At 43.0% G+C, this 20,886-nt stretch overlaps 1 protein-coding gene across 1 annotated transcript in view; it reads right to left on the bottom strand.

Annotated features, from left to right (window-relative positions):
* ATXN10 (ataxin 10) overlaps positions 1-20,886 on the bottom strand; it is a 161,330-nt gene that overhangs the window by 134,968 nt on the left and 5,476 nt on the right. The window contains exon 2 of the mRNA XM_081249283.1: positions 3,552-3,743. Within this exon, the coding sequence (XP_081105409.1) occupies positions 3,552-3,743 (192 nt within the window). The remainder of the gene's footprint in view (positions 1-3,551; positions 3,744-20,886) is intronic.

Raw genomic sequence — 20,886 nt, forward strand, 5'->3', positions numbered from 1 at the left:
TCCCTCAATTTTCTCCTCTTTTAGAGGGTAATGTCTAAAACTGTTATCCTAGGCCCATCCAACCATTGTATTTTGGGAGCAGACAACTTCGTGTCTAGTTTCACATGTCCAAAGATAAAAAGGAATTTTGCTTCAGGATGAATCATATCCAGAGTCTCACCCAAATGTAATTTAGATGGTAAGATTTGGGACTTTTTAGCTAATGAGACTTAGATGAGATTTGGGGCTTGAGTTGATGCTGAATGGGTCGAGAATGTGGGGGACCTTGAGACGAGACGAATGTATTTTGCACATAGGACAGACGTGAATCTTTAGGGGCCGAAGGGTAGACTGCGCTAGGCAAAATAATGGCCCCCTAAAGATGTCCACATACTAAACTCTGGAAACTGAATATATTACCTTACATGGCAGAGATGTGATGTAATCGATTTATATTTGATCTTTGTCCCCAGTTCCTGGCACAGAGCTCCTAAAACCCTTGGAAGTTCCTGGGTGAGAGGAAGGCCTTTTGTTATTCGTAACAAGCCCCTTTCAACCATACCCGAGCTTATGCTAAGGAGGGGACTCTTCCTGGACCTGCAGGATGGGAGGTGGCTGCCAGAGGGACCAGCCCTAAGATCAGACAGCTGGAACCTTCAACCGCAACCTCCTACCTCTGAGGAAGGGAAGGCAGTTCAATCACCGTGGCCGATGATTTAATCAATCACACCTATGTGATGGAACTTCCACAAAAAGTCCGAAACAATGAGTTTGGAAAGCTTCTGAATGGGCTGATGAGCACATCAAAGTGCTCAGAAGATGGCATGTTTGGAGAGGGCACAGAAGCTCTGTGCCCCGCCCCATCCTATGTATCTCTTCCAGGTGGCTGTCCCTTCATAGTAAACTAGTAACAGAATGTAAAGTGCTACGCTGAGTTCTCTGAGTCGTTCTACTGAATTATCAAACCTGAGGGGTGTCCTGGGAACCCCTCAATTTGTAGTCAGCTGGGCAGAAATGTAGCCTGGGTACCCCATTTGCAGCTGGCATCCAAGGTGGGGCAGTCTTGGGGGACTGAGTCATGAAGTTATGGGATCTGAAGCCACTAACTTGAGGTAGTTAGTGTCAGAATGGAACTGCATTGTTGGACCGCTGGCTGTTTTTGGAGAATAAGAACTGGTCAGAAAATACCACAAGAGACTTTCCAGGAGTGATTAAATTAATGGTTTGAAGATGGGAAGATTATCCTGAATCACCTGGGTGGGCCTCATGTAACCATAATGGTCCTTATCAGAGGGATGCCATATGGTCAGAGTCAGAAAGAGACTGGAAGAGGTTACGGTGTTGCTCTGAAGTAAAGGAATGCAGGCAGCCTCAGGAAGCTAGAAAAGCCAAGGGAATCATTTCTCTACTAGAGACTCCAGAAGGAACCAGCCCTGCTGACACTAACTTTAGGTCAGGAAAACTGATTTTGGACTTCTGACCTCCAGAACTGTCAGTAATAAATTTCTGTTATTTTAAGCTACTGAATTTGCAGTACTTTGTTACAGCAGCAAAGGAAACTCATACAGCTCCCTACCTTCTTCACTTCTTCTCAACATAGATCAGAATTAAGCCAAGACATTCACTGCTAAAGAAGAGGGTCAGGGTCAGTGTGCACAAGGCTAGAATCCTCTCTCCCCTCCCCAAGGCCAGGTGGGCAGACAGCCATTGCTCCTTTCCTCTTTATCCGAACACAAGACTGGTGGGAAAAGGGGCTCAGCACCTGCCTCCGAAAAGAAGATGCTGTTCCACCTCTGTTCCTTCTCTTGCCTCTACACATACAAATGGCTGCCAGGCACCTGGGCCCACTGCCTGCTTCTGTATGGCCAGATTTGGTGGGGGGAGAAAAATGTAACTTCATGACATGGAAATTCTATGAAATTCAAATTTCAATGTTCACAAATGAGGTCTTACTGGAACACAGCATGTGCATTTGTTCACGTACTACATATGGCTCCCTTCTACTACAATGGGAGAAGTGAGCCCCTCTGACAGAGATCACAAAGCCTGAACTATTTATCTGGCTCTCTGCAGTAAAAGTACAGCGACCCCAGCAGTAGGGATTATATTTACATGCAGAGCTAACTGCTTTCAACAGTTTTCTTTGAGTACTTCCTGAAATTTCGTATGACTCAGATTGTTTGCTTTGCTGTATTATACCCCATGTTCCATACACCCTTGGCAAAAAATAATTCCAGTCCATACAAAGTGCAATGTTCAGACAAAAGATGTAAAAAGGTCTAGGCCTTAACAGCATCCTACTTTTTAATTAACTCTTTAATAACTGAAAACATCAGAAAAACACATATTGGTTGAGATCTGAATCTTGACAGGCTCGGGAATAGCAGCTTTAGCTACGGTTGACCTCAGAGTCCCTACCAGAATCTTTGCTGTCTTTCTGTCTACAAAAATGTTTTTCCCAGGAGCTGAGGCCCTGAATGGTTAGAATTTCCATTCTAGGGCTCTCCTTTCCCTCTCCCGTCACACTAGAGGGCCTCCCTGCCTGGAAAGGGACAAAATAATCTAGCCTCTGGCCTGCTGCTTCTAGCATATAACTAGTTATACTTTTTCAGTGTTAACTATTACTACCAAGATCATTACCGTTTCTAGCCATTTATCTGTATATGGACGCCATGTTCAATTCTGTGCTGAAGTTAAACAACTCTCTCTTTTGATTCCCTATCCTTTGATCTAAAACAACCTCATTAATCATATCAAAGCCTCAGGTATAAGACCGTCTGGGCAGCACAGGGAGTCTCTGCACCAGCTTCTGGACCAGCCCGACTTCACTCATCATGGCAGTAACAGGGAGCCCGGGGGCTCGTCTACATTCAAGTCCAGGAAATAAAAGTGAGCATGCTTTGTGGCTTCGGACTTCATCTCAAGTAAAAATTGTTAATAAAAAGCAGATTCCATAAAATCAAAGAGGAAGGGTGCTCAGTTCTGGGAGGAGAGTGTAACATGTAAAAGAACAAGAGCAGGACAGGGCAATTCCCTTGCTCATCTTTGTAACTACATTTGAGTTGTATATTATAAATTAGGTGGCAGTAGCTGGCAACTTTACACAATCTTAAGGAATGCTTAAGATAAACCGTCTTAGAAATTCACATCGTGCTCCCTGTTCGAAGTAAACACAAGGGCAACTAATTAAAACACCTACAACTAAGAAGTGAAGTCCAGAACTGCAAATGCATTTAGGCAGGCAGAATCTAGAATCAAAGGATCAAAATTAAGTTCAAATCACTGTTATGTAAAAAACGAAATCCCTCAAAACATTATAAATACAAGTGAGAAACCTAAATAGCCCCTAACGTTAAACACGTCGTCCCATTACATACTCATCCAGGAGTCTCCCACAGCAAGCCCTGCAGAGCACTTGTCCCCGGAGACGCAGAGGGTCTCCTAATAAACACGGGTGACTGCGATGCCAAGACCATCTCTAACAGAGAGGCCAACATGACGGAACCAGCATGCACGTACACAAAGAGATATTATATTATCAAAGGCATACATGTAACGACAAAGAACAGCACCTGATTGAGTTCTGGTTCACAGAACACTCGATACAAGCATTCCGGAGACACCGGAAGCACTCCGTTATTAACTGCAGACTGGAAGCCAGATGGTCCACTTGGGATGGGTCTCTGCAGGCCAGTTCAACGGCATGAGAAGATCTCTTTAGGATATCCAGGACTCTTTGGAAGATAGTCCTGGGTGCTGTTTCTCTGAAAAAGGATAAAATTGTTACAAACCAGAAAAAAAAGAAAAAGACATTTCCAAACATCCTTTTCAGAACACTGCTGGTACTTAATTTTGTGGGGAGGCAAGCTAGGCCTATCTGTTCCAGCTCCTTCGTTTAAGACACAAAAGAGCTACGTACGCTGAGCACTTCACCAAGGCACTGCTCTTATCATCAACCGGACTGCCCTGTATTATCTCATTTAATCTTTGCATTAACCTTAGGAAGCCAATACTGTCCTCTCCATTTTAAAGACAAGACACCTGAGACAGAGAAGAGTCTATGTAACTTGCCCACATCCCTCAGCTGATAACTTTTGGAGCCACAATTCCAACTGAAACAGTCGATTTCCACCCCACGACAACCCGAACCCCCGTTTAAGGTGACTGTTTATGGTTATGGGTCTGCCCTTAGTCCAACCAGAATATCTGCATCTCACGTTCTAGACAGAGAATATAACCATGTCCTTTGTCACCCAGTGTGTACCTGCAGTAAAGTTATGAGAAAGGGTCCTCATGAAGGACTGCCTGGGGGGCAGAGACACTACCCATTCTTAGATAGAGGAGCCAGAGGCAGTGCTCTGAGCTTACACACGTTCAACCACAAAGAAGGGGAGCCGGGGGAGCGGGAGGGAGGGAAGGAGACAGAGAGACAGAGAGAGCTCGCTTCCAGGGAGAGTGTGTGCCCAGGGCGGGGGATGAACCTGTGGCTGTTCACCCCGCCCCCCCCCCAAACTGGGCACCTCAGTTCCCACGGCCTCTCACGCCAGGAGCACTGCCCACACTGGCTCTCATTCCACAGCTATGAAGAGAAGGATTTCTGTGTGCAGCATGGCATCTAAACGCAAGCCCATTTCCTCATTCCATGAATCCTCTAAAGAAACAAGAATCCGCTTTAATGTCAGAAGAAAAATTGCTGTTAGACAATTGAAGAGACTCTTACAGATTAGTCCTGACCATAGGAATTCTCTCCCTGTGCTCGCACCGTGGAATCCCAGCACCCTACATTTCACCCCTGGATGAACTGAAGCCAGACCACCGGGAGCTGGGCATTTCTCCAGAAGCACGGCCACTGAAGCGCCCCAAGCGGCTGTGCTTGCTCGGGGGGCCTGGGAGACACTCCCTCCGCGAGCTTCAGGACCATAAATACTTGTACTCCAAGCGTCGCCTTTTTATCTTAAGGATGGATGATAGAAATCACTATTTATCACGTTCTCCTCTGTCTTTGCCTTTAAGGAGCCTGGAGTCAAACCCACGACCCACCTTTAACACTACGGATCCCTGAGCATGACTCCTGAGTACTAACGTTATTCCTGGCTTTTCCCTCCCCTCCAATTTCCTCCCTTACCTTTACTTTATCTAACTGTATTTATTTTTTAAGGCATGTCAGGATTTGTTTTTGGAAAGAGGCAGAATATAAATTACTCAATTAAAAATTGGGAAATCGTGCATAAAATAATCTGCCCCACCTCCCCCCGTTGGCCCTCTCTAAATGGGGATCATGAAGCTTTGGCTCAGGGTCACAGCAATTAAGCGACCAAATAAAAAGGTGAAAGTTCAAAGGTGCAGCATTAGTCCTGCCTCAGAAACTGTATAAAACAATGGAGTGTGTAAGCCACTTTCAGTGACAATATGACAAGAAGAAGATTCACTAACACTCTCACGACAGCTTTAAGGAGAAGTGGGTGCTGCTGGGGAGAAGGCAATTCCCACTCTACCCCCAGAGCTCTTGCCACTGGACTAATAATAAAATTGACAGACACGCAGGAGAAAAAGAAATTTTAATTCGTGTGCATGGAGGTCTCATAGAAATGGGACCTAAAAAATGGGCCACAGCAGGCGGCTTTTATACTTTTTAGAGAAAGAAACACTAAATTTCTGAGGAATTGACAGAACAAAGAAACTTAGGCTTTGGGTGCTTAGTTAGTGAAGAATCTAAGGAGAGTCTGGACTTGGGGTAGTACGTTATAGAGGAAACAAGGTTTGTTTATATAGGCTTCTTGGCCCCAAATTCACCTTTGGGGATAAGGCTGTCCTTCTGACTCCAGATGCAGGGAGGGTACCTCTCACACGGAGATTTACTGCCTGCTTTCAACAGAGAGGAGGGTCAGAGCGTCCCTCTTGCACTGGCTCTTTCTTAAGTAACTTTAATTCAAAAAAATCAATATGCCACTGAGGCTTATTTGGGGGAGGCGTGCTCTGGGCTCGAACGATACTAAATATAGTGCAGGCACTATTAACACGCTAAGAAAGTACCCACGGGTTTAAAACATTCTGAAGAATGACAAGAGTGATCATGATTTCTACAACAAAGAATAAACCTAATTACCTCTATCTGCCCCACCTGCATGAAGTGTGATGACATTTATTACTTAATCTTATAGTCAAATAAAAGTAGAGCTCTAGAACTCAAATAATCTACAATAAAGCCTCTTTTTTTTTTCTCCTACGATGACTAAGAAATGTGTGTTTATACCTGGGGTAAAGAAGCCAGTATGATTTCTTTCAGCGGGTCCTTCACAAGCTCCCTCTCTCATGGGCACCACCTTCCTACTGTGAATGGTCTTCTCTGATGTCACTCTTTGAAATCTTAACCTCTGCTTCACTCAAAACTGATATCTAGCACAGCAAAAGCTTTGAAATCAAACTATAATAGACAACACAAAATCACAGCACTGTTCTTAGGAAAACTGGGTAACTGATATGCCAACCATAGAACAATTAGTAAGTTCATGAACCACCCAAAATAATTTCCAATGTTACATGTTAATTTGTCACATATACACCATGCCTTTCTCCTTCATTACACTTTTAACCAAAAGAAAAATGTTTACCTGAACTACGGCCAACCAAAAGATCCCTGTAACACAAATAACTATCAATAGCTACTAAAGAATAATCACGGCAGCATCTATCCAGCATACAACAGTTCACATACGCGGCGGTATAAAGAGAAAATAATCTGGGACTGTGATCACTGTCATTTGTCCTCGCCATGGATTCCTGAAACCAGCAAGCACTGGCAATCCTCTGGGTCTGTTCACATGTATGCCCTCCCCCAGAAGCCCTCTCACACCACCCCCAAGCCTCTGCCTGGAAGAAACTGCGGGCTCCTTTCAGGCCTCTGAAAACCCACAGCCCTGGTGAGACTCCTCTGCTACTCAGAGTACTCAGGGGAACTGCAGCCCATCTCTATGCGCCCCTGGAGCTCGGCCCATAGAACGGAATAGCATTTACCCACATCAGATTACATTCACTGATGCGGTCTATCACCCCAGCTAGACTATAAATCCCAGAAAAATAGAGACTACCTTATTTTTTTCTGTATCTCTAGGGCCCAGACCCGCATTCACTAATTGCATTTGTTCAATTCAAGTTTAAAACAGTGATGAGACTATTCACATATTCAGAGCAGGATCTAACTGCTTCACAGACTTGTCAGGTAACCCACGTACTGAGCATGTGCCCTGAGCCAGGCAGCAGGCCTGATGGGAGCAGTGAAATCAGTGTACTTTGCAGCAGCAACTGGAAAAAGGGAAACACTGAGGAACTAGCTCAACTCCTCCATTCCCATTAAGAAATTCACACATCCTGGACCCAAAAATTTGAAAAAAAAAAAAGGGTCATATCTTAAGGTGTTAATATCTTATAATTGGTATTTAAGAAACATCTAATTTCTCCTTCCCCACTGAATGGGCAAGCTTAAAGGGGGAGGGAGAGGTGAGAGGTTGTAACTCAATTAACTACATTTTAAATTTCTTGAAAGCAGAGACTATTTCTTAGATGTCTGTACCCCTCTATAAAGGGTGAAAGGAAAAAAAAAACTTTTCCTCTAGAGCCATATAATAAATATCTACAGATTTTATTCACCATATTTTAATACAATATAATAAATTAACAACTTTTATCAGATGAGGACAAAAAAAGCTTTTCATTAACAGTAACTACTGTGAAAACATTTAACTCTCTTCTGTACCTCTTTACCTTCTCCACAGCCTTGAAAGAAAGCTATTTGGTATTACAGATCCAAAGGAGTCCTAATGTACTCTGTCTGCAAACTCCATGTTCACTGTCAAGACAGCACAGCTAAGTATGTGTAATTATTAACGACAGTGAAATAACCAGTAAAGATCAGTCAATCATTTGTGTATTACAAATGTTATAATAATAAAAATTGCTGTCACTTCTGCTTTAACCAAACTAACACAAAATATTCACAAAGACTTTAAGAAGCTTAGCTACTTCATTCTCAGAAGGCCGAAAGTACTTAGCAGGACAATTAAAATTCAACCATTAGACATTCCTTTTACATAGGAATGAATGTATACCCTGAAGACAACTTATAAATGAAATGTTACATTACAGAACAAAAACAGCCTTTGAATTATACAAAAGGTAGAACTGCACTTCCTTCAAGTTTGAACAGATCTGTAGGTTTAATCCTGACAAGTCCTGTTTGAGTAAAATTAAAGAAAACTCCCGGTGATTACAGCACAGGTTAGATAGGCCTAACATACCATCCGTACTCACATCTTACAGTCAATCCATCAGGCGGCATCTCCTTCTGAAAAGGAGACTAACCGTTCGTCATTTAACACTGCGACTAAGACTTACCTCCTGGTTGAAAGATTCATTCTAATACCCGACATTTAATTAAAAATTGGCACATGTGGTTTAGAGTCGCTTAACCACTGTCACTGAGAAAAACTATTACAATACACACAAGTTCAGAGTTTAAAATAACAATCATTGGTTGTTATTTAAAAGCATAAACCCCTTTTTGTGCGTTAGACGAACAAAAACAGAAAATAAAAACATTTCTATCTCCTACCAGAAAGAGCCTAGGCAAAAGTTTGAAATTCATCTCTGCAGACCTCAAAACTCTCCTTTATGTACTCTATTCCCCTCTTCTGTCATATCCAGGACACTCAAGCTGAGACAACTCCCTGAGACAGGGTTGCAGGGTTGGCAAACATTTTCTGCAAAGAGCCAGAGAGTAAATATTTTAGGCTTTGAGGACCTGACAACCCCTGTCACAACTTCTCTGCTGCTGCAGGGCAAAAGCAGCCAGAGACAACATCCAAAAGAACGAACACAGCTGCGTTCTAGTCAACTCTTTGTATGGACACTGAAATTTAAAGTTCATATAATTTTCATGTGTCATGAAATTTTGGTCATTTGTTTTCCCCTACCATTTAAAATGTAAAAATCATTCTTAACTCAAAGGCCATTAAAAAAAAAAAAAAAAAAAACAGGTGGTAGGTCAGATTTGGCCCACAGATCATAGTTTGGCGATACCAGCTTTAAAGGGTTCCAAATATATCAGTCCTCTCCCCCCCGAAAAGTCACATGCTTCCCTCTTCCCCAATGTCCTCACCACAGTCAAAATTCATCTGTCATCAGAACAAAGAGAATCTCAAATGCATTATACCAAGCAAAGGAAGCGAAGAGAAGGTGAAATGCACAGAAGTGGACAGTGTCCAGAAGAGAACTGTGCACACAGAGAAACCTGGCAAATGACAGTGCTGGCACTAAAGATCCCAGGTGAAGGCCGGACTGTTCCAGAAGAGGTGCTGGAACAACTATCAATCATAGGAGAAAAAACCAAATTGGAGCCTTATGTATAATCCTACTAAAAGTAATTCCAAATGGATTTAGGAATGCATGTTAGGCAAAACTATGAAACTCTGGAAGAAAATATATGGAGAATGTCTTTACAGTCTTAGGTAGAGAAAGATTTTTTGTATGTAAGACCTTATTTAAAAAGTGGTATTTGAGGGCTTCCCTGGTGGCTCAGTGGTTGAGAGTCCGCCTGCCGATGCAGGGGACGCGGGTTCGCGCCCCGGTCTGGGAAGATCCCACATGCCGCGGAGCGGCTGGGCCCATGAGCCATGGCCACTGAGCCTGCGCGTCCGGAGCCTGTGCTCCGCAACGGGAGAGGCCACAGCAGCGAGAGGCCCGCGTACAGCAAAAAAAAAAAAAAAAAAAAGTGGTATTTGAGCACAGAACTGAAGAAGGTGAGGAAGCAAACTATGCCCCTTCCTGTGAGAAGAGCTTGGATGGCAGGCAAAGGCATCACAGGAACAGCAGGGGGCTTGGTGGAAGCATCCAGTGACTCAGGGGTAAGACACAGGCTCTGTAGGCCACTGAAAGAACTTCCGCTCCTGATGTGAACCCAGGGAGGGTTCTGAGCAGAGGAGTGACATCACCTGACTTTCACTTTGAAAGGATCCCTCTGGCTATTCTGTAAAGAACTGATCATAGCAGGAGAAAGAAAAGACAACAGGAGATCAGTCAGGACACTATTCTTGGAAAAGAGTGGCAGAGGCAGACATACGAAGCACAGATCAGATTCTGAATATATTCTGAAGACGGAGCCAATAAGACTTGATGATAGATTATTATGAGGGGTATCTGAGAAGGGGGAGCCAAGGATGGCTCCAAACTTTGGCCTGAGTAATAAATGGACAGATGTATCTGCTGTTTACTGAGTTGGAGGAGACTGCTGTAAAGATATATGGAGAAGGGAGGAATCGGGAGTTCAGGTGGAGATTTGTTAAATTTGAGGTACTTATTAGAAATACAAGTGGAAATGTGGAGTAGGCAGATGAACATACAAGTTTGGAGATCAGGAGAAAAGTCCAGCTAAAGAAAACTGTTACAGTTACTGTCAAATGTAAAGTAGTAAAACCCCAAGGCTGAATGCAATTGCCAGGAGAGTACAGGTAGGTGGGGAGAAGAGGTCTGAGGACTGAGCTCTGGACCGCAGAGAGAAAAGCCAACAAGAGAGGAAAATCCGAAGGGGGTGGTGTTCTAGAAGCCAAATGAAGGTGTTTCAAGGAGAAAGAAGTGATGAACTACATCAACTGCAGCTGATAAGGATTTATCCAGTAAGATTTAAGATTTTAAGATTTATCTTAAATCCAGTAAGATAAAGATTTAAGATGAAGACCAATGGACTTGGCAATGTGGAATGGGTTCAAGAGAACAGAGAAATTGTGGTAGGTGAATATAAAAAACTCTTTAGAGAAGCTTTATTATAAATGGGAGCAGAGAAAAATCAGGGAAATGGGGGAGAGATTTTTCCTAGGATGGGAAAAATTACAGCAGATCTATAAACTGATGAGAACAATCTAACAGAAAAGGTAAAACTGATGATTTAAGAAAGGGGGGGAGAGAATTGTTGGAGCAAGGTATGCAAAAGGGAGTGGAATTTAGTGCAGACCTGAGGGTGGCTGGCATCTGAAGGAAGACAGTTCACCAACAGTAACAGAGGGAAGGCAAATTATGGGGACAGATACAAGTAGGGGGTAGAGAGGGTACTGGGAGTTCCTGGAAATTATCTTCTGGTTGCCCCCAATTTTTCAGAAAAATAGGAAACTGAGAAGGAGGATGAGGGAGAGGCAACCGAGACTTAGGGAGAGCAAAAGGCATAAAACAGTTGACTAGGAAAGCACGAGAATTAAATGGATTAGGGAAATAGAAGGATTGCTGGGTAGAACTAAATGCCTACCCAAGGTCAGTGATCATCCATTTACAGAAAGACCAATCAGTTTGGTTGTAAGTTTTTCTCCATCCTTGTTCAGTTATTTGGGTGCAGACACAAAAGAAACAGCAAGTTGGATTTAACTAGGGCTGAAGTTTTACCAGGAAAGTATGACAAAGTTAGGAGAAGAGGCAAGGGAACTGAGAATGTACACAAGGAAATGCTTTATTACTGATCCTTAGATCTAAACTGGATTTAAGAAGGGAAATGTGACCATAAGGAACAAAAGGGACAGTGAATAGGAAGGAGTAGGATCAACAGACTGTGGGTCCTGGTGGGGTTGAAGACTTGTTGGAATAGGGGACCCGGAGAGACAGGATACAACAGGCAGCCAGAGTGGGACTCTTGGAATTAAGATTGTGGAGGGAATGAATGCAGCCATGGTTAGTCATAAGGCCTGGGTAGCACGTGGCAATGTGTGGTTAGATGGGAGGAAGGGGGTGTCCAAGTTCACTGAAGGAGAGAAAGTCAAGAAATAAAAGGCCAGGGTAATGAAAGGATAATCTATGTAAAAACTAAAATAACCAAGATTTAAGACAGGAGAAGTAACGCAGAGTTAACAGTGAACTAGAGCTAAATTCTTTAAGGAACGACATAGAGGGACCAACAGATCTTTTAATAGCAGAAGAGATTATCCATGAGGTATACTCTGATGGCATGAGATGAAAAGTTGGAGGGGTTTTGGAGGAAGAAGTTCTGAAAGCAGCAATGACAATCACCTTCACACCTACACACCTTCAAGCCAAGCAGTACACTGGGTATAGGAGAAAACAGCCCACTTTGAGGACCTTCTGGGAAAAGTTTGTCCTTAGAAGTGAGCCGTATTTCACCTAGATCAAGATGAAAGGAATGTTCAGAGAGGTTGAGGACATACGGAATTTTGCACATGGGAAGGGTTTTAAAAGCTGAGGAGTCAGAAAAGAATCCATACAAAGCCTTAAGGGAGTCAGAGAGTAACAGAAAACCTAGGAGTTTCCCATATTAGTTAGAAAATCAGCTTGTGAATGTCTAGAAAAAACCCCGTTGAGATTTTATTTTGAATGGCATTGAAACCACAGGTCAACTTGGGGAGAACTGATGTCTCTACGTTATTGCAGTTTCCTATCATGCAATGGTATAACCATTTATGTTTTCTTTAATGTCTTCTGATCAAGTTTTGTAATATTCTCAATGAGGATGATAGCCACTAACACTTAAACTGTGCTTATTCCGTGCCCGGCACTTAACTAAGCACTATATATAAAACCTCCACGGCTACCGTGAGCATATCCCTAGCTTACAAATCGTCCTGTTACCTCTAATATGACTTCTCTGGGCTTGTGGCCGTCAGAGAGGCTGACTCAGCCTAGAGTGAGCCCCAGGGTTCCTTAGTCTTTGAATGAGTGTCCTTGCCCACGGTCCAGTGACCACACCCTCGGGTCCAGGGACCACTACAAAAGACTGGAAGAATGAAAGAGCTGAGAAACTCTCCTCTGGGGGCATGGTTGGTCACAATTCTAACCTTATTTATTTTGATTTGCTGGCTCAAACTTCTTCCTGTCTACTTTGTCCATTTAAGATAATTGGATGCATGGGGTGGCTCACACTGACCACATCGGTATTTTGAAGCTGAGTCAGAACACCTTACCAAGTAGTTTTGTGTGGTATTCTAGCTCATGGCACAGGTAAAAATAAAGGAAACTGTCACCACACTCTATGATGTTCTTTTTATAGTGTAGCATAATTGATGTTCTCTCTCAACACAGCTGATCTGAATCATGGTTGAGTCAAGACAGCATATGGCGTCCTTTGCTAAGCTGACAAGTGGCGTGGGTTTCTTTTGGCGGGGGGGAGTTGTTTTGTTTCTTTTTCTTTCTTTCTTTCTTTTTTTTAATAATGACCTTTCTCTCCAACTCCTTCTTTTTATTTATTTATTTATTTATTTTTAGCTGTGTTGGGTCTTCGTTGCTGCACGCGGGTTTCTCATTGCGGTGGCTTCTCTTTTGGGAGCACGGGCTCTAGGCGCGCGGGCTTCAGTCGTTGCAGCACACGGGCTCAGCAGTTGTGGCTCGCGGGCTCTAGAGCACAGGCTCAGTAGTGGTGGCGCACAGGCTTAGTTGCTCCGCAGCATGTGGGATCTTCCCAGACCAGGGCTCGAACCTGTGTCCCCTGCATTGGCAGGTGGATTCTTAACTGCTGCACCACCAGGGAAGCCCGTTTTGTTTCATTTTTTGTTTTTCTTTTTGGTGCAGCCAAAGACTCCTGTTGGTCAGAGGCTCAGTAATGTTTGCGGGAAAGCTATGTGAATGTGTGTACATGCAGATGGTAGGTTAATTTTGAGTTCTGCACTAGGCTGACCTCTGAAGTGCTCAATATCCCCTTCCTTATGAAAGTTAGTCAACATACTGACGCAAGCAACGAGGAACACCAAAACATTTTCTACCTCTTGAAATCATCATCTGTCATTATTTGATCATTTTTTATACCTCTTACTAGAGTCTTTCCTCTGTGCTCTCACTTTATATCTAATGACCCCAGAAAATTAAATAATCTAAGGAAATAATAAAAATACAACCAAGTGCTCATTATGTGCTAGTAGGTACTGAAAATACAGAGGTAAGTAAGAAGAATCCTGCCCTCAGATTGTTCTCATTCTAGTGGGACTGGTAGGTGACAAGTGATCATAATACTCTAGTGAAGTTCTTTGAAAGAGGTAAGGGGAACATAGGACAGAAGCACATAGGTCAAAAAGGCTTTCAGGAGGGGTTGAAATGGTCATTAAAACCTGAGGGAAAACTAGGAGTGTGTGTATGAGGAAAGGAAAGAAGTTACAAGTTTAATATTACAGCATTTGAGCTATTCCCCCTTTAGTGGTTTGAAGTGAGCTAGAAATACTTACACTGTACCAACTAGAGTTGCATCACTAAACACAGAGCATGGTACACAGCATATGTGAGGTAATTAAATAAGTAAATAACTAACACGGTAAATCGAATTAATAACTTTTGAGCAATCAGAGCAGTCATTATTGACTGGCTGTCAGTGCTAAGAAGTGACTTTCTTCATTACAGCCATTGGCTCTTCATTGTTTATTCAGTTCAACATATATTAAGCACTCACAATGGACCGGGCACTATGTTAGAAGATACCATAAAGACTTTCCTGCCCACAGCAAAGTCACAACCAAGTCAGGGGAAACACATACAAAAGTCTATTGCATTATGAAATGAAAGTGCAGTGAGAAAGGAGTTCACACTTTAAACATCTCCCCTCCATTCCAGACACAGTAATCATATGTTTATTTCTAAAAATTATAAATATAGAGCCCAACTTTGAAACAAGGTGAATATCTCCACACACCAGAAACTGACTGGAAACACTTGGCTATAATCAGGTCTAAAACCAGAGTGGAACATGTCCAGAATGGCCTAAGGTCATCTGCAATTCAACTCTGGCAGGATGACGAGAACCAAAAGCCGCCTACACCTGTGGTGATCAGAGTCACTACGTAAAAGTCAGTGTTAGGACAGGACTCCCCTGCATCTGAAGAGAGAGAAAAAGAGCTGGACTCAGTGCAGCCCTATGTATGGGTTACCTGCAAAGCTGTGCGCCTCCAACGTCAGGACAAAGCCAAGACAGCTTCCAGAGAGGGAACCCGGTCCAAGATGCTGGCTAGCTTAGTGACCAGATACACAATATCCTAATATCACTACGACACAAATCACCAATAGCAGGAAAACCTGATCTTAGGCTAGGGTCACTGGGGAAATAGGTGGAAGCAAACGCAACATCATTATACAAGGAGGAGTGAGCCCAGAAAGGGAGAAAATGCAACAAATTTCTCACGGTGAGCCAGCAAACTAAAAGTTCAAAGAGAAAATCTAACCCTAAGAAAAAGTGGCCCCTTTCCTCACCACTCCCAATGACAAACCTGCAGAATTTGTGCTTCCCAACCCCACAACGCTAGACTGTGCTGGACTAAGCCCTAGGGCCAAGACAAAGAACGTCTCCATCAGGGAACACAGAAAGGGATCTAGTGTATCTTAAACTAGATCCACAGAATGATCACTTAGAGATTCTCAAGCTGGTGAACCAGCAGGCAAAGAAGAGCAACTACACTGGCAGGAGAAACCCACCCTGATTATCAAGAAGAGTTGCTACTACAAGCTGGGCACCAGCAGGAGTAATCTGGAACTCAGGGGCTCAATGGCTGTCTCTTGGTACTTCCATGTCCAGGGATAGCCACAAACAGGCAGCTGCAGCAACCACAGACTGACAGGAGAGAGGCAACCAAGGGCTCAGCCCCCTGGGCATCACAGCCCAGCTACAGTGCCGGGGGAAAGTCAGGGAAGTCTAGACTGCAAGCAGGAGCAGGGAGATGATTATCCACTTACGGCCTCAGGACAGTCTTCAGCAGTGGGGACTGAACTTACTGCACTAACACTCCTGTCCAGGTCTTTGCTTTTAGATTCCAAACAGCTACAGCCTCCAAGAGCCCGTGACTGAGTGAACAGCGTCAGGCAAGAGGAGGTCTCAGAAGAAGAGCACACCGCAACGAATCTTCACGGTGTCCCTCACCGCACAGCCTTGGTCCATCCAGATAACAAGCCCAGGGGCAATTCTCAACCAGTGGGCAACAGGTTAATAGATAAACCAGCCAGCCCTGTGCACAGATCATTTGGAGGTGCACCCCTCAGGGATTCCCAGCGGGGTTGAGCTGCAGCTGCCTGCAACAGTTACCACTCAGTACGGCATCCCTGCACTGGTTGTTCCCCCTTCCACACCTAGCTTCCCCTGTGCCATACTCCTGACTGCTGGGGGTCACCTATGATTAAATTACTTCACCCAAGTCCCTACCTCAAATTCTGCTTTGGGGGAAAAAAAAATCCAAAGGCTCAGGTATACAAGGAGACATGTATAAAGATGGTCTCTGCAGTACTGTTTGAATTACCAAAACTTCAGGACAAATCCAATACCCATCAGTAAGAAAAAAGGTAGGTAAATTATGATGCAAGCTTATGGAGGAACACTCTACAGCAATTGAAGTTAATGATCTAGCTCTCTATGTATAAAAACTAGAAGCGGGCTTCCCTGGTGGCGCAGTGGTTGGGGGTCCGCCTGCCGATGTAGGGGACGCGGGTTCGTGCCCGGTCCGGGAGGATCCCGCGTGCCGCAGAGCGGCTGGGCCCGTGGGCCATGGCCGCTGGGCCTGCGCGACCGGAGCCTGTGCTCGGCGACGGGACAGGCCACAGCGGTGAGAGGCCCGCGTACTGCAAAAAAAAAAAAAAAACAAAACTGGTAGCACTCGAAAACAGAGCAAAAATTAAAGATGCAAACTGCAGCGTGTACAGCATAAAACATACAGTATAACACGTACAAGGGAGGGAGGAATGAGACTGGAAAGTGAAACAAAGAGCCCTACCCACCACTCTCACCTCCGGGCATTCACGCCCTTCTGTGTGACCCTTAGAACACGCAGTGGTAAGGGCATGTCCTTTCCAAGATGATAAAGGCACCCCAGCTCCCATCTTGAGCGGGCTCTCTTGGATCACTCGCTTTCCAACAAGCCGGCTGCCGAGGCACGAGCAGCCCTGGGGAGGGGTCCATGTGGTTAGGAACTGGAGCTTTCTGCCCAGAGCCACTCGTGTGAGCGTGGAATCCCGACCTCCCACCCCAGTGAGGCCTTCGGGAGACCACAGACCTGGCCCACGGCTTGACTGCAGCCTCGCGCAAGACCCCAAGCCAGAACCACCCAGCTAAGCAGCTCCCAGATTCCGGACCCTAATAAACTGTGTGAAGCAATAAATGTCTGTGGCTTCAAGCTGCTAACCTGTGGGGTTATTTGTTCTAATACCGAGGACATTAACAATATCAGTAATGTTTTGGATTTTGAGAGAACAAAATTTTAACATTTGTTGATTTTGCAAGTGAAATACATGGGTACTTGTTAGATTATCTGTTATATCATCCTCCGTAAAGGCATTAACATTATTATATATTTGTGGGTTTTGACTTGACAAGAGTTTAAAAATAAGCAAACAAACCAACAAAAACACTAGAGTGAAAGTTAACGGAAAGCTTCAATTTCCTTTTTCCTTAGAGTACACAAGTATGGTTTTCTAAAATGTCAGCTCCTAAAGCACAGTCACTCCATGCAAAATCATCTAAATTCCTCTGCTCATGTCATAATGTAAGTTACTGGCAAGTACTCACTTTTTTATTGGGAATTCTATAACTTTTTTAAATTATTTAATATCACTAAAATACCTTTCTACCAAGGGATTAAGATTTTGTAAGAAATTACTGCCTACATCTTTTGGATCTGAAAAACCAATTTTCTTCCACTGACTTGAGTTATTAAATCTATTCCTTATTCTAAAGTTCCAGAGGCAGTTCCAAAGCCTATTAAAACAAGAACTTGATCATGGAATTGAGATGAAATTAAAAATTTTACAAGCACTATTTTAAAATATGAAAAAAAATTTCAAGAATTACCACACTTTTCATTTCTTTTCACTCCTGATTCTGACTTGAGCCTGCAATAATAATAGTGGTGTTTGCTGGCATCAACTATGTGCCAAGCACCATTTCAGACTCGACATCCAGCACCCCCTAATACCCACATCAACCCTACAAGGTAGGCATTATTATAATACCCGTTCTACCAGGGTAGAACTGAGGCTCAGAGAAGTTAAAAATATTTGCAGTTCATGCAGCTAGTATGTTGCAGTACTTAGATTTGAAACTAGACCTATGCCTTACAAAAGCCTTTTTCCCCTGAAACCCACCGATTCCAAAAAGATATCAGTATTTCATACTGACACATTTCAACAGGGAGAGGAAGAAGCTCCCCGAACTCAATTGTTTAAAAAACAAAACAATTTCAGTCACTCTGCAAAACAGCCCCTGCATTATTCACAGGTCACAAAAAGCCGAGCAAATTCCACTCCTACCCCAGAGGAAGGAGATCTCAGGTTCCACAGCAGTAGGATGAAATCACACTACGGCTACCCCTGCAATGCAAGGTTCCAAAAGCACCCTCACGCTGCAATTTTCAGTGGACAATGAGCCGAAATTTCCAGTGCCACATTACTTCCCTTATCCTTCCAGGACTACTTCCATTTCTTTCTACATTTGGTTTCAAGCATTTCATGCATTCACACATCAGTCACTTCAGCTCATCTCAGGCTCTGGAAACAGAGAGCACTGTCTGGCATAGATGAAAATGTAAAACAAAGCCCGACTCACTCTAACTGTATGAAGAACATTAGATAAATCTTTCTTTTCTTAGGGCAAATTTTACAATTCACAAACATTGTTTTACCACAAAGTCTGAGATTTAGCTCGAGTAAGTTCTTCTGGGGGTGGCAAGGAGAAGGACAATAATTTTACACACAGAAAACTGAGATATAACTTACATACAGTGAATTACACAGATCATTAGTGTTTAACGAGTTGTGTCAAATCCAGGCAACCAATACCCATCTAGATAGAGCACATTTCCTCTACTCCAGAAAATTCCCTCATGCTCCTTCCCAGTCAACCCCCAACCTCCTTTGACAACCACTGTTCATGTCTGTATTGCCAATTAGCGATACAGACAAGATTAGCTTTGCCAATTGTAGAACTTCATAGAATCATACAGTATGTACTGTTTGTCTAGCTTCTTGCATTCAGTATGTTTTGAGATTCGTCCATGTTGTTGTGTACACTGGTGGTTCATTCATTTCAATTACCGGGCAGTTTTAGCCATTCTCCCATTGACGGACATTCGAGTTGGTTCCAGTATTTGGCTATTACCAATAAAGCTGCTATAAACATTCTTTTACAAGGCTTTTGTGAACGTATGTTCTAGAGTAAATACCTAGGGTCATAGGCAAGTGTATGTTTAACTTTATAAAAAACTGCCAAAATGTTTCCCAAAGCGGTTGCACCATTTACACTCCCACCAGCAATGTACGAGAGTTCCAGTTGCTCCACATCCTTGCCAAAATTTGGTGCTGTCAGTCATTCTAATCCTAGCAATTCTAATGAGTATGCAGAGGTATCTCATTATGGTTTTACTTGTTTATAACAGCTTTATTGAGATATAATTAACAAAGCATACAATTCACTCATTTAAACTACATAATTACATTATTAACTTTTTTAATTGTGGTAAAATATGTAACATAAAATTTGCCATTTTGACCATCTTTAAGTGTAGAATTCAGTGGCTTTAATTATATTAGTAATGTTGTACAACCATCACCACTAATTCAAAAACTTTTCTAAGACCCCAAACAAACTCTGTAACCATTAAACAATAACTCCCCCCACCAACCCCTGGTAATCTCTAATCTCCTTTCTGTCTCTATGAATTTGCCAATTCTAAGTACTTCATAGAGGTGGAATCTTACAAAATTTGTCCTTTTATGCCTGGCTTCTTTCACTTAGCATGTTTTCAAGGTTCACCCACATTATAGCACGTATCAGTTCTTTATTCCTTTTTATGGCTAAATAATTTCCACTGTAGGTATATACCACATTTTGTTTATCCATTCATCTGCTGATGGACACTTAGGTTGTTTCCATCTCTTGGCTATTGTGAATAATACCTCAATGAACACTGGCATACAAGTATCTGTTTGAGTCCCTGCTTTCAACTCTCTTGGGTAAGTACATACCTAAGAGTGGAACTGCTGGGTCATACTCTGTGTTTAGCTTTTTGAGGTGCCACCAAACCGTTTTCCATAGTAGCTGAACCATTTCACATTCCCACCAGCAATGTACAAGGGTTCCAAATTCTCCACATCCTCACCAACACTTACTTTCCATTTTTTGGTAACAGCCATCCTAAAGAGCGTAGAGTGGTGTCTCATTGTTTTAATATGCATTTTCTTGATGATTAATGATGTTGAGTACTTTATCATGTGTTTGCTGGCCATTTATATAATCTTCCTTTGTAAAGCACAGATTTTTATGACCAATTTTTTAATTGGATTGTCTTTTTATTATTGAGTTGCAGGAGCACTTTTATATACCCCAAAGCAAGTTCTTTGTCAGATATATGTATTGCAAATATTTTCAGTCTATGGCTTGCCTTTTTCATCTTCTTAATGGTGTCTTTTGATGAGCAGAAGTTTTTTTAATTTTGATAAAGTCTAGCTTGATAATCAATTTTTGCTTGCAAGGTTAATGTTATATGTGTGCTGGATAAGAAATGTCTGCCTACACACAAGATCACAAAGATATTCTCCCATCTTCTAAACATTTTATAGTTTTAGCTTTTATGTTTAGGTCTACAATCCATGTTGAAATATTTTTTGTGAATGGTCCAAGGTATGGGTCAAAGTTCATTTTATTCCAATTAGATATCAAGTTGTTCTACCACCACCATTTGTTGAAATAAATAATTTTTATTTTGTTTTGTTTTGTTTTGTTTTGTGGTACGTGGGCCTCTCACTGTTGTGGCCTCTCCCGTTGCGGAGCACAGGCTCTGGACGCGCAGGCTCAGCAGCCATGGCTCATGGGCCCAGCTGCTCCGCGGCATGTGGGATCTTCCCGGACCGGGGCACGAACCTGTGTCCCCTGCATCGGCAGGCGGACTCTCAACCACTGCGCCA

This window comes from Mesoplodon bidens (genome assembly GCF_964165515.1).
Source record: "Mesoplodon bidens genome assembly, chromosome: 11".
Lineage (NCBI taxonomy): Eukaryota > Metazoa > Chordata > Mammalia > Artiodactyla > Ziphiidae > Mesoplodon > Mesoplodon bidens.